This window comes from Pyrus communis, chromosome 11 (assembly GCF_041283825.1).
Source record: "Pyrus communis isolate YQ-2024b chromosome 11, ASM4128382v1, whole genome shotgun sequence".
Classification (NCBI taxonomy): Eukaryota; Viridiplantae; Streptophyta; class Magnoliopsida; order Rosales; family Rosaceae; genus Pyrus; species Pyrus communis.
The window spans coordinates 24718370-24733504 of record NC_142575.1 but is presented as its reverse complement, the minus strand read 5'-3'; the positions used below and the strand labels follow the sequence as shown (position 1 = coordinate 24733504).

Sequence of the window (15135 nt, the reverse complement as noted above, 5' to 3'; positions counted from 1 at the left end):
TAAAAGTTGACACTCTTAAGATGCAGTACATACTCTAAAAAAAGACTAACCCGTAAGCCCTACAGGCTAAACTAATCTTTAAAATGATCTTGTTTCTGTTATAACATCTTCAGGATCGCGAGACCTACAAAAATGGGTAAATAAGGATTGGTATCGGTGCTTCTCCATTGAATGGCATACATAGTGACTTTCTTAACGATTTTGAGCACATACTGCATTGCTCAACAGATGTGAAATAACCGAATATCATGTACATATTCTGTGGCGTTATTTACTTACTTAGGGCTAGAGTGGTACAAATGTAAAATATCAGTAAGACCATTGATTTATGAATATAGAACTTCTTGGAAGAAGAAGAGTTCTATATATTACAGAGTTACAGGGTCATTTTTTCATATACATACTTTACACTAAATGGGTGGGGGATTAAGGCTAAGCCCCACAATAGGCCAACAAAGAAATTGGGATAGAACTCACTATTCATGAGTCGAACAAAAGACTTTTCATTAACAAGTGAAGATGAATATCACTAGATTGTAGTAAATTCTATTTCATAAAATCTCCATGGCAATCATCTCAATTTGTAGGACTAGGATGCGATCGGACAATTGAAGAATTCAACCCTTCTACTTAACATTGACAAACTTGATAATTTATTGAACAATGATCTTCTATTTCTACAGAGAAGCTGTATATGAGCTTTCATAATAGCTGAAGGTGACATCTTCAAGGCATGTTTCCCTTCTTCTTCTTCTTCTTCAAAGCCTTTTCCCACTAAGTGGGGTCGGCCAGATGCAACATGAGGACTTCTCAGGAGGTCACCCATCCTAGTACTACTCTTGCCCAAACTCGCTTAACTTCGGAGTTTGGATGGGATCCGGTGCATGTGAGTTGATATGAATCGCATCCTAAGGATTTGACATAAGATAGGAGTGCCGGCTGGTCGATCGTATTATCTAAGAATCATTTTCTATGTTCACTTGAATCTAACATTTGCTTAAGTACCATTCTGAAGGTTGTCATCAGCGGAGTACCTCCGATTCTTAACTAATTTTAAAACAACCAAACCGAAAAAGAATACGGCAGGCACAGGGGACAGTTTTATAGGATTAGTAGCATGGTGATGGAGGAATTAACACTGCACTGCCGAGCACATACATTGAACAATGGCAAGACCCAATCCAAAAATTTCAGGGAAAGTACCAAAAAGCAAGTTAGTTGGAGGTGGGTAGTTAAAACACCATAGCATTCCCCTTCTCCTCAATACAACTCTTTCCTTTATTTGCCAACAGCATACCAATTAGTGCATAGTGAGGCTTACGTGGGGAGGAAACCTGATCAAAAGCATCAGACAGAATCTCAAGGTCAAGGTTAGCGAGTAACAGGATCCACTGAGGAAGTAGCCTACAGAAGAAGTTACACCAACTTCTATTAAGTTCTTACTTTTTATGAGAAAACAGAGAAGCTTTTGCCAGATAAAAATCAGCTGACAGAATCTCTAGACTAATACCCTTATCTCATGGCGTTGCTCGTCAACCTCATTATTTACATCTTGGGAATCAATGCCAAGTGTAACAAAACCACTGGGATTTGAATCGTAGATACCCTGCAATTATGAGTTGTAATCAACCAAATTACTTCAATGTTCATTTGAAATTATAAATGATAAATATGAGCAGAAAATTTTGTTTTAAGAGCTAAAACAAGGAAAGTTTGATCGAAGGATAAATTACAGTGGTGCTCTCTCCATCTGAACCACTTTCAGAATGCTCAGATTCGGATTGCATGGCTAGGTAGACTGACTCAACACCCTCGCATGCTTGGATGAAGCCGCCTTGGCAGAAAGGGCATTTCATTTCGACATGCACAGTGAACGCATGGCGACACCTGTAGCTGTAAAACCTAGTTGGAATTGTTTGCTCCGTTGTATTTATCTCGTTCATCTCCCAATAACCTTTTGCTGCACAACCGTATATGGACTAGAATCATAAAGAAATAACTGTTAACATAACGAAAAAAACAGCCAACCAACAGGCAATAGCCTTGCGTTTTTGGTGAATTTTGGATGTATATTTCTTGTATGTAACATTTACAAGGAAGAAGCATATATAAGAGAAGATGACAGAAGGAGAGTTTTACAAGTAACCTCCAACCAATCTCCTTAAATCACTCCTATAAGGGCCACCAACTAATTATAAAAAACAAGGGAACACAATCCCTTAATTGTAGACTAAGACAAGCTAGAAACAATGTCATAAGACCCATGCCCTAGCCGAGAGTAAGGTACCCATGCCTTAGCCGAAAGGAAGGTAGGACTTGATTGATTTGCTCCATTTGGACTTCCATACCTTACATTAACTGCTTCTTCCAATACTCCCCCTCAAGCTAGATCAAGGGGGTTCGTTGAGCCAAGCTTGAACAATAAACGCTGAAATTGAGCAGTAGGGAGGTATTTTGTAAAAATATCAGCCAACTGATCATGATTACGTGTGTAATGGGTGTTAATAACTTTCGATTGAACTTGTGCTCGAATGTAATGACAATTAACATTGATATGTTTAGTCCTCTCATGGAAGACTGGGTTGGAAGTAATGCGCATAGCAGCTTGATTGTCATAGAACAAAGATATAGGCTGACTACTTGGAAACCCTAAATCTGAGAGAAGACCTTTAGGCCAAATGAGCTCACAAGCAGTGGATGTCATTGCTCGATACTCAGCCTCTACACTTGATCGAGCTATGACACATTGTTTTTTGCTTCTCCATGTGACTAAATTTCCACCCACAAATGTGCAGAAATCAGTGGTTGACTTATAATCAAGGGAATTTCCAGCCCAATCTGCATCTGTGTACCCCATGATAGCAGTGTTACCATTCTTTTTCATCAATATGCCTCGACCAAAAGAGCCTTCGAAATAACGAAGGATTCTTAACAATGCGTAAATGAGCTATGGTAGAAGCATGCATGAACTGATTGGCAAGGCTCACGACATAGGAAATGTCAGGACGTGTGATTGTAAGATAAATCAATTTCCCAACAATTTTTTATAGTCAGTGATATTTGTCAAAGCATCATTTTGTATATCGAGCTGAAGTTTACTGTCTAGAGGAAGTCGAATATCCTACATTGAAAATATATATCAAAGTATCAAAATTTTACCAAAATAACTAATATATTAATACTAAGATAAGGGTAAAATATATGGTATAATATGGACTCATCAATCTCTGAGATTGGAAATCAATAGAAATAGTTCCTGAGATTGTCCACCATCCATTATTTTGGTCCTTCCGTTAAAAACTCCGTTAAGTGTCCTTGAGCTCTAGGCCGGAAATTTGGGCAATTTTCAAAGCTTCATAACTCAATCGTTTCTTAACCAAATTCGACCCATAATATATCAAAATGAAGATAAGAAAGTGTAGAACAAGATTATATCTATTGGAAGCCTAATGGTTGCCGAAGATGGCCGCACAATAGCTTGAAATGTGACTAGTCCGCGGGAAAACTGGAAAACTCGCCGGAAATTGAGTAAACTTTAAACGTTCATAACTTCTTCAATACTCAACAAAATCGAGTGATTCAAAAACGAAAATCATACTTCTTGACAAGACGAAGAGTTGGTACCTTTCTTAACTGCTAACTCGTCATGGTTTGGCCAAAAAATGGCTCTAAAGTGGCTAACTTGAGACCAAGACAGCTGCTTTCGAGCCGTTTTCTGACCAAACCACGATGAGTTAGCCGTCGAGAAAGGTGCCATTCTCTTTGTCTTTTCGAGAAGTATGATTTTTATTTTTGAAGAGTTGGTACCTTTCTCGACGGCTAACTCGTCATGGTTTGGCCGAAAAACGGCTTGAAAATGGCTAACTTGAGACCAAGACAGCCACTTTCAAGGAGTTAGCCATCATGGAAGGTACGATTCTCTTTGTCTTGTCGAGAAGTATGATTTTCGTTTTTGAATCATTTGATTTCATTAAGTATTGAAAACGTTATGAACGTTTAAAGTTTACCCAGTTTCAGGCGAGTTTTCCAGTTTTCCCGCGGAACAGTCACCTTTCAGGCTATTTTCCGGCCATCTCCGGCGACCATTAGGCTTCCAAATAGGTATAATCTTGTTCTACACTTTCCTATCTTCATTTTGATATATTATGGGTCAAATTTGGTTAAGAAACGATTGAGTTATGAAGCTTTGAAAATTGCCTAAACTTCCGGCCAGGAGCTTTGGAACACTTAAACGGAGTTTTGAACGGAATGACTAAAATAATGGATGGTGGACAATCTCAGTGACCATTTCTATTGATTTTCAATCTCAGGGATCAAAATGATGTGTTATGCAAATCTCATGAACCATTTTAGCTAAAGAGCCAATTAAAAATAAATCTTGGACTTGGTTTCTAGAGCTACTGATCATTGATTTGCTGATTTGGGTATTGAATATGCACTTGCTTGGGTCATTATGTCAGACAAACAAAAGGGAGTTAATAAAAGTTGTGAATGACCTTATTCAGACTGCTGAACACAAACATTGTATTGGACCCTTATAGAGTGTTTACTAACCCGTTATCAAAATGAGAATAAAGAATCCGATTCCGATTACGGATTATACATGTGTTTACTAAAATTGGGAGGAATCAAAAGTGTGTGGGGCCCACACAAAAAATGGAACCCAATTCCAAGATTTGACTAATTTGGATTCCCAACATATAGAAGGTATTCGGATTCCGGATTGCCTAAGCAACATAATGATAATTTTTTCCCTTTATACCCTCACTTACTTTCATTATTTCCAAGATTATCGTTAACCCTATACGCACATTATGCACAACTCTATAAATATGCTGAAGAGAAGAAACTACAACTTCAGTGAGAAAATTTAGATATTAAAGTAAATACTTAAATTTATTAAAAAAAAAAACAAAATCATTTTAGTGTGTCTATGAAATAAAAAAGCAATTTATTATTATTTTTTTCTTACTATTATATACTATATCAAATTTTATTAAAAAAAATATATATATATATATATATATAATATTTGATTTGAGACAAGGGCATTTTAGTAATCATACTGGTTTATATTCCGATTCTTAGTAAACAGTTTTATGAAATTCTATTCTGATTCCAGACAGTTTTAGTAAACAAATTCAACAGGAATCTGATTCTGATTCTGCCTCATTTCAATTCCTCCTCAATTCATTTCCTCCTCAATTCAATTCCTCTCAATTTGATTACGGATTAGTAAACGAGCCCTTATATATCAATTTCAAGAAAGAAAAAAACACATTGGCATTGTGAAATAAATTCTTTAGTCAGCAGCTAGGGGTTAATAAAAGTTATTAAAATGATAGAAATAATCCTGAACATAAATTATTTTTGAATCAAAGCACATAATTTAGTTTGAATGAAAAATTTAAGAGGAGTTAGGATAAGATGATAAATTAATAATTTAAAAATATTAGAATAACAAATTACTAAAAATTTTCATTTATATGATAAATTAAAAAAAAATGTAAGTTAATATGACATTTTAAAAAATTTCTGAAAACAATAATAAAGTAATTCCCAATAAAGCGGTGCAGATGCGGAGAAGACAGAAAGAGCGAAGAAATCTCGCCGGGGGTGTTTTGAACACTGAAGGGTGAGAGAGGAGTTCCACGTGGGTATAGAGTCAACAAAACAATATTTGTAAGTAATTCGAAATGACGTAATCTAAATAACGTGTTGCGGAAGGACGAACGAAAGAGCGAGGAAACCGGAGGGATGCACGGTTAGAGAAGAATCCACGAGGGTGGGTCCAATGGCACAGAAGTCAACATAAAGAACAATAATAAATAATTCCACATAACGTGTTGCAGTCTTGCAGATGGGGGGAAAAGAAGAGGGAGAAACCGGGAGGGCAATAAAGTAATTTTACATAACGTGTTACAGATAGAGGGAAGAAAGAGCGGGGAAGCTGGGGGAGTGAAGGGTGAGAGATCGAGTCCCACGGCATATAGTCAACAAAAACAATACTAGCAATTCCAAATGACGTGTTGCAGAAGGATAGACGAAAGAGCGAGGTAACTGGGGAGGGGTGCATGGTGTTGCTATAAAACGCCTCTTCTTCTCAAAATGAACAGATGCTCTTCAAGTGTGAACCAAAAAATTCCTTCCATCCATTTCCTTCCAACCCTCCCCCTCGTCAAGTGTACAAGTTTAAATACCCACCCCCCCTTTTCCTCTCACCCCCCCCCCCCCCTTTCTTCCAAAAACGAAGAGATGCTCTTCAAGTGTACCAGTTTTAAAAATCCCCTTTCGAATTTTTCTTCTCTAACAACTCAAATGTACTTGAATTTAAATGATGAATGATGCTTTAAAATGTATATTTTTGTTGTTTTATATGTTTTTATTTGTCGTATTCATATCATAGTATCGTATTGCCGTATCAGTATTCATTTTTGATAGCTTCTCTTTGTCAATTGTGAAACGGCATCTGTAAATATAGTCCCTGGAAGAAGATGGATGCTCAATTGGGTCTAATGGGGTAGATATTTATTTGGATAATTATTTATATCAACTTATTTTTCTAGATCATCGGGAATTTATGGACATCAGGTTCTATTTTCTAACCTCTCTTTTTTATTCATTTTCAGACCATTTATGGCAATAATCTCAATTTTGTAGGACTAGGATGTCTTTGGACAGTTCTAGAATTCTAAGCTTTGTGCAGAATTTAGTCAATACTGCTAAACATAAAAAATAAAAATAAAAGATGTAATTAAAAGAAAGAAGTAGGTAATCTTTTGAACAGTGATATTTATTTGGATAATTATTTATATCAACTTCTTTTTCTTGATCATCGGGAATTTATGTACATCAGGTTCTCTTTTCTAACCTCTCTTTTTTATTCATTTGCAGACCACCTTATGGCAATCATCCCAATTTTGTAGGACTAGGGACTAGGGTGTGTTTGGACGGTTCTAGAATTCTAAGCTTTGTGCAGAATTTAATCAATACTGCTAAACATAAAAAAAGATGTGATTAAAAGAAACAAGTATGTATTCTTTTGAACAGTGATCTTCTTTTTCTGCAGATCTAATCTCCATATGAGCTTTCATAGTAAAGTAAAGGCAGGCCGACCCTAAGATTTCAGGACACTGTGCAAAAGTTAATTGGAGATCGTAAAAAGTACTTAAGAATTTTATTAATAGCACAAACAAATTTAACAAATCAACAAGTGGAAATGTCGCTTATTGTTTTTCCTTAACTATTTAGAGGGTCAATGTTCGAATTTTCATGTTATTATGTGGAATTTTTATATTATTTTGTGAAAACTTATGGATTCAATAAAAATAAACTGAAAAAAAAAAAAAAAGATGGAGACGAATTTCGAACCCATCATCTAGGTTAATGTAAAGAAGCGGTAATACCACTTGCATTTAGTCTTAAGTTTATAATATTCTACACATACTGTTATATATACATATATATACATACAAATTTAAAAAATCGGGGATCCTTTCGATTTGGGGATCTTTTGCGGTGGCACCACTTCCATTCCTTCCCGCACAACTTCCATTCCTTCAGTACCGGCCCTTAGTAAAGGTAACAACTTCGAGGAAAGTTTACCCCCCAAAAAAACTATCTAGTGTCTGTCTTTTTTCTTTAAAGAACATTTCTATGATCCCTTGAATCCAGTCGTTGCTTAAGTACCATTTTGAAGGGTGTCATCACCGGTGAACCGCTGATTCTTAACGAATTTTGAAACAAGCAAACCGAATAAGAATGCAGCAGCCACAGGGGACACTTTCATAGGATTGGTACGATGACGACTGATGAAATAATACTGCACCGCCGAGCAAACGCATTGAGCAATGGCAACGCATAATCCAGTAATTTCAGCAAACGTACCAAAAAGCCCGTTGTCTGGTGGTGGATGGTAAAAACACAATAGTATTCCCCTCCTCCTCAGTACAATTCTTTCCTTTTTACCTTTGTGAACGAGCTCCCACATGCAAACAAGTATACCCACGATTGCCAATAGCATGCCAGTCAGTGCATAGTCAGGCTTACTTGGGGAGGAAGCCTGATCAAAACCAGCAGACAGCATCTCGATGACAAGGCTAGTGAATAACAGGATCCACGTTGATAAAGTAGCCTGCACAAGTTATACCAACTTCATTAACATGAGTCATGTCAGAAAATTGAAGGATGATTACTCTAATGTCGAATAAGCCGAAAAGCATGATGGTATGAAACAGCTATGGGTTCTGATTTGGGAAAAAAAGTAGGGGCAACACAAATTTTTTAATAATATTAATATTTTAAGAGATTCTTGACTATTGTTGGATTGTTAAAAGAAAAATTATTGTTAAAAAATGCACGTGGCAGACATAGAAAAGAGTACGGAGTGTCCACCTAAGTTATTTTTGCTCATAATCTTTAAATGATAGTTAATGATTTTTATTTTATTTATTACTGTTAAAAAAATTTAAATTTTAAAATTTATGTAATAGATAAACAAAAAATATTAAAATTTAAACCTTTTTAATAGTAATAATTAGGATGGTGAAAACTATCACCACTTGAAGGTGGTGAGCTAAAATACATTCTAATAAAAAGTAATATAAGAAAGATTAAATTTTTTAAACTAAATTTACAAATTAAATGATATCACTAATAAGAAATAAACACGTTTTGAGTTAGAAAAAAATTGATCTTCCTAACATTACTCTCTAATAAAATAATGTTTTTTTTATTCCAATCAGTAGAAGATCCGCTCTCTAGATAAAAACCAGCTGACAGAAGCTCTTAGACCAATACCTCGTCGTGTTGCTCGTCAACCTCATCATTTTCATCGCGGGAGTTAATGTCAAGTACAAAAGAACCACTGGGATTTGAATTATAGAGACCCTGCAATCAAGAGTTGTAATCACCCAAATTACTTCAAAGTTGATTTGAAATTTCAAAAGATAAAACCAATACGAGAAGAAAATATTTGCTTGAGCGCTAAGACAAGGAAAGCTTGATCAAAGAATAAATTAATATGGTGCGCACCTCTCCAACTGCACCACTTTCAGAAAGCTCAGGTTCGGATGACTTGGTTAGGTGGCGTGAGTTAACATCCTCGCCAGTCGGAATTGGAATTGCATCCTCGGTTGTATTTGTCTCGTTCATCTCCCAACTACCTTTGGCTGCACAACCGTATATGAACTAGAATCATACAGAAATAACTGTAACATAACCCGAAAAAAAAAAAAGAAAAAAAAAAAAAAAAAGAGAAGCCAACCAACAGGCAAACGCAGTACCGCGCACCTTCCTCAAATTTATACGCAGCTATAACAATCAAGAATGCGGTCCGCAACTTCAGCAAGGCCTGCGAGTTGAAATAAAAGACGAAAAATGAGTTGGGAACGGTGCACATACAAATTTGGTATAGGGGAACTAATGAACTTAATTGATTGGAGAGAGAGAGAGAGAAAGGACCTGAGCAGCAACCTCTCCTCCAACGACGGGATCGACACCAACATTGCTGTCTTTCGGATAACCTCCCATCGTCTCTGTTTCCATCTTACAAGAACTTCCTTCCCCGCCGGTGTCTTTTTTTTTTTTTTTTTTTTTTTTTTTTTGTTTTTGTTGAGACAGGATTCTGTTTAACGTGGACAGTGCTCTCTTTCATCTATATATATAAAGTGAGAAGGATTAAAAGGTATAAGTAAGAAAAAGAAGACGTACTAAAGATCTGAGAAGTTTCATCTATGAAAAATTAGATTTTAATCCTTGAAGTTTCAAAAAATATCTTATTCAAGATTAAAAATTGATTTTAATTTAATACCAACATATATATCCGTTGTCTTTTTTTTTTTTTTTTTTATATATATTTATAATTTTATGAATTTAAATTTTATGAAAATATTATAAATTTTAATTCTCATTATGGTGAGCATCTTATATAAGAAAATATTTTCGTGGATATTTTCGGTATATTTATGATTTTGCATATTTTCTTATCTACCACTAATTCATTAAATATATTTAGGTACAAACATTTCGGTACACTGGGCTAGTATAATATGTTTAGGTACGAATATTTCAGTACACTAGTTTAATATAATATATTTAGGTACCGACATTTCGGTACACTAGTTTAGTATCATATAGTTAGGTACAGAATTTTTGGTACACTTATGTTTTTACATATTTTCTTATGTGTCACTAATTCACTACAATATATTTAGGTACGGGCATTTCGGTACACTAATTTAGTAAAATATATTATGATACAGATGTTTAGGTACACTAATTAGAGAAAGTTAAATAAAATTAATGAACTAAAATGTGTATAATAATAAATTTAAAATTTAATGTAATAACATTAAATAAGTTATCTATTAAATATAAAAACAAAAATATAATATGAATTTGATTTTTTTTTATGAATTTTATATGAATTTAAATGAAGTACACATTAAGGGACTAAAATCAATATTCAATCTAACAAGTTTTTATTAAATTTTAATCTTCTTGAATGATTAAAGTTCTAAAACCCTTTAATCTTAATACCAAATGTGCTTTATTGAAGGTATTCTTTGGAATATTCAGCATTTAAAGCAGCAATTAAGTTCGATTGAGTTTATTTTCACTCCCCGTGTATGAGGCTATACATCAAGTGATGTCTTATGTCACGCTTGTTGTGGGCTATCATATGTGGGATTGCTTTGAACTTGAGTGGTTATTTAACTCTCTGGCTTCTACTACAAACATTTCAATTCTTATTTAATAATATTTACTCTTTGACAAAAAAAAAAAAAAAAATATATATATATATATATATATATATATATATCTCGTGAAAAATACATTCTGTGGTTATAGGGATACTTCGTGGTACTTACCAGGAAATACTAAGGGAATACCAAATATGACTAAAAATAAAGAAAGTTGAATTTAAAATTAATATTTATTTTCCTTTTCTTTTCATGGTTCTCGTATTCGAAACCGTTGCTCCGGGAAGACGAAGAAGATGATGGTTCATGGTTCAAGGGAAGCCCAAAAAGATGATGGTGGTATGGCTTTTGATTCGGGAAAAGAAGGAAGGGATACACAATTTTTTTAATAAAATTAATTGTTCTCTCCCCCCGTCTAAACTACGTATAACTAAACTACATTTTAATGAAAGATTGATGCAAAAGGAATGTGTAAATTAAATTGTATGAAAGTTGACGATTGGATTATTGTTTTTATATTTTATTGATGACACATCATTTAATTTGCAAATTCAGTTTACTTAACATTACTCTTAATAAAATCCTTTTTTGTCAATCAAAAGATGATGAATTTTTTTTTTTTTAATCTTCTATCACAAAGTAAAATTATAACAATAAATTAATTTTGCATAAAATAAATTTCAAGATTTTTTAAAAGTATCATCTACATACACGATCCTAACAAAATAATCTAAATAACGTGTTGCAGAAGGAAGGACGAAAGAGCAAGGAAACCGGAGGGATGAAATAGCGTGCTCGTCACTGGGAAAGACTCAACAGCCAGCCACGGAGCAAGACTGAAAATGTATAATTACAACCTAATTAATATAATTTCACAACAACAAAAAATCATAGATAATAATGTAATTCACAAAATTAAATTTTGTTATTTTTTTTATTTAAGTGATTCGAAGATATATTTAATATAAAACAATATGAATGATAAATAAAATTTTAGTATTTATGAGAATCAATAAATAATTACAACCTAATTAATATTCAAAAATTACAATTAAATTCCAAGGACTAGAGTTAGTTTATAATCTTAGACAATGTTTTATTGAAAAAGTAAGCTTTATCAAGGATTGGAATATAATTTTCTGTAAAATTAAGGACTGATTTGACATTAATGAAATTATTTTAAAAGCAGTTAAAAAAAAAAACTAAGGCTAAACTTGTGTTTGGTAAATGAAAAATGAAGTGCTTTTTGTCAAATCATGAGTCTAAAAGAAAGCCAAAAAAGTTCTACCCTTGCTTATAAAAAAAATATCATTTTTTTTACAGCAGATCAACCCTAAACTAATCCTAAAGCTCAGCACCACAAATTTTAATCTTAATACCAAATATCATAAATTTCCCTTCATTTACAAATTTATAATGCCCTTTTGTGATAAGTTACAGTTGAATTAAAAGGAGTTAAAGGTAAACCAACACGTTTTTAAATCTTAAACAAAAGCTAAAAACCTTACGCGTTAGTGAAAGAAAGAGTGTTGATTACGGGTGGAAGGAAAACGGTTGGAAGTCGCCACTACTTCCAAGCACACAAGAAATAAAATAAAATAGAATTTAAAATTAATATTATTATCTTCCCCTTTGACCTGGAAGTCAAATGTTTACATCATGGACAATGACCTTTCTGATTGAGTCGCATCTTTCTCACCGATTGACAATGACCTTTCTGATTGATTCGCATCTTTCTCACCCATTATTGGGAACAGGACTTGGCAGCAGCCACTTCTACTTACATTTAATCTCAGATAGACACGTGTTTAAATTTTGATTAAAATTACGTCCAATCTTGGGTAGGCACGTGTCCAAAGTTTTGATTTTCCATCTAAAATTGGGTGTAAGTAGAAGTGACTGCTGAATGTTCAGCCAAGTTAATTCCATTTATTGGGATGAGATCGTTTCCAAATTCTTTAGAATCCTCACATTTTACTTGTTTGTTATTGCAAAGTCAATTTTCATTAGGTACCAATTTTATATTTATATTGAATTTATTTCTTTAGAGTGCAAGGAAGGTTTATAGTAGGAGTGTTTTTTTTTTTTTTTTTTTTTTTTTTTTTGAACAAACGATCTACACTAAGGGGGGAGTCGGCACAAAGCCTCATAATGAACTACTAATAATATGGTTCAATTTCGCCTTTAAGGATAATCGAACCTAAGACCTCTCACTTACAAGTGAAGACAAATACAATTAAATCGTAATATAAAGTGGCTAATTTAAAACCAATGTTAGGTGTGACGTTCTAATTAGTTATTTGGTCTCTATTCTTAATGAATACTAATATATGTTGAGTTCTAATTAGTTGTTTTGTCTCTATTAGTTTAAAGGAAAGCTAATGAAAAAAAACTTGGAAAACTTTGAGTTTTAACGATAAGGACAAAATAAAGGGTAAAGTGAATAGTATTAGGATTGACTTTTTAGTGTAAAAATATGGTTTTTCGTTAAAGTGAACAATATCGGAAATTTTTCGTTAAAGTTCCCTTTGTTTATAAGACTATAAGGAAGGGCTATTAGATGTAAGGAAGGGCTAACTTATAATTGACCTATTGTACAAAGGTATAATGTAATTGAAATTGGGATATATACGGTTGTAAGGAAGGACTAATTTTCCTTTTCATGAGAGTTTGAAGAGTTTTAAAAATCTAAATGACATGTAACCATGGTCTAAGCGCTAGGGATGCAATCATGAATGTTTATATATTCTTTTACATTTTTCAACTTGTGCATTAATTATTATGAATTTTTATTTATTTTGAACTCCCCTTAAAAACACTATTCATGAGGGTTTGTATAGTTTTAAAAATTCAAACAACGATGTACTCATCAAAGCGTAAAAGATGCGATCATGAGCGTTTGCATATTCTTTTCACATTTTTACACTTGTAAATGAATTATTATGATTTTTTAATGTAATTGTGGGGCCACACCATATCGACTTTTAACGATCTGAACCGTCTATTTTCAAGTTGGATCTCATAGATTATCCTTATAAAATATTAGCCAAATCGGAAATATTTGAGACATCTAATTGAGTTCAAAGAAATTAACAAATACTTTATTCTATAAGAAACAATGAAATTTCAGCATGATAATTAAATAGGCAAATATTTCAGATCAAATTGAATTTTAACAAGAATGATTTATGAATCAAGACGTACAAAATAGACAGTTTGGATCGTTAAAATTCGACGTAGAATGTACCCTACAACTAGTCCCTATTTTTACACATGGAAATCTCTTTGGGTAAAGAGCCTGATCAAGGCAATATTGTGACAGCCCGTCCCGAATTATTCATACCGTAGATGTAATTACGATTTTGCCCCTAGTGGTTATGTTTCATTTTGGGGTGATTGTTTTGTGGGCTTGTTGGCTGCATTTGGACCACACACACTCTCATCCTCATCTCCTTCCCGTATCCTTCTCTGTTATGAACTCTCTCTCTCTTTCTCTCTTCTTCTTCTTCTTCTTCTTTTTTGTATGGACAAGACCCAAAACCCCTGAAAACGTTATAGATTGAGGTGGAAATCTATACCTTTGTGTTTGTGAGGACCATACAAGTTCAATCATACCAATTTCAGTTAGGAAATCCTTTGATTTCACGTTGAACCAAAGAATCCCGATTTTGGTCACTGTTCATGCACACGTGAAATGTTGTGTTTCAGGGAATTTGAAGCTTGTAGGAAGCTTAGTGAGGTCCTTAGGAAGCTTAGGGTGGTTCGTTGGAAGGATTTGGACGTCGGGATCGTGAGTTGCAGGTTTGGGCGGATTTTGTGAAGTTTTTACGGCGAGATTCCGTGAATTTCAGGGCTTGAAAGTGGTAAGGTTTTGTTCTACTTGTTGTAAACTTCATTTTGGTACCAACTTCATGAAATTTGGTTAAAAAACAAGTGAGAAATGAAGGTTTGAAAATTTTCCTATTTTCCGGCGATGGCATCGGAGGTGTGCTGGAGAAGAAGATAGAATATTTTGTCAGTTTGGACGAATATTCTTAATGGCATTGGTTAACTTTAATGGAATCTGTTAGTTTTAACGGAATGTTCCCTAACGCCGTTAGGGTTGCCACACGTGCGCCAGGCACGTGCCCGCGCATGGCCGGTGCGTCTGGTCGTGCCTTGGCCGGCGCGTGGGGGTGTGTGTGACATCAAAAAATTATTTTAAAAATATGGGGATGTTCGTGAGGTTGAGTAGATCACGTTGGTGTATTCACATACCCCATTTGAGCATTGTATGAGAAGTTATTACGTAGTTTTGGTTATGTACTTTAAATTGACGTTTTTATAGTTGTTTCGCATATAGGTGAGACCTATCCCCAAGACGAGCGCAGTTACTCGAGGCAAGGGGGTTACGACCCTTCCACATACCAGTGAGTGGGCTTTTGGTTTTCCG

At 34.2% G+C, this 15135-nt stretch overlaps 1 protein-coding gene and 1 pseudogene across 1 annotated transcript; both read right to left on the bottom strand.

Annotated features, from left to right (window-relative positions):
• Positions 1 to 789: 789 nt before the first annotated feature.
• Positions 790 to 909, bottom strand: LOC137743938 (5S ribosomal RNA; annotated as a pseudogene).
• Positions 910 to 7681: 6772 nt separating this feature from the next.
• Positions 7682 to 8086, bottom strand: LOC148693150 (uncharacterized). The gene has a single exon (XM_088680314.1). It carries the CDS (start codon positions 8084 to 8086, stop codon positions 7682 to 7684), a length of 405 nt encoding a protein of 134 aa, XP_088536440.1.
• Positions 8087 to 15135: the final 7049 nt, after the last annotated feature.

Excerpts from the sequence above, each read along its gene's own strand:
- LOC148693150 (XM_088680314.1), bottom strand. The coding sequence starts at position 8,086 with ATGCTGTCTGCTGGTTTTGATCAGGCTTCCTCCCCAAGTAAGCCTGAC.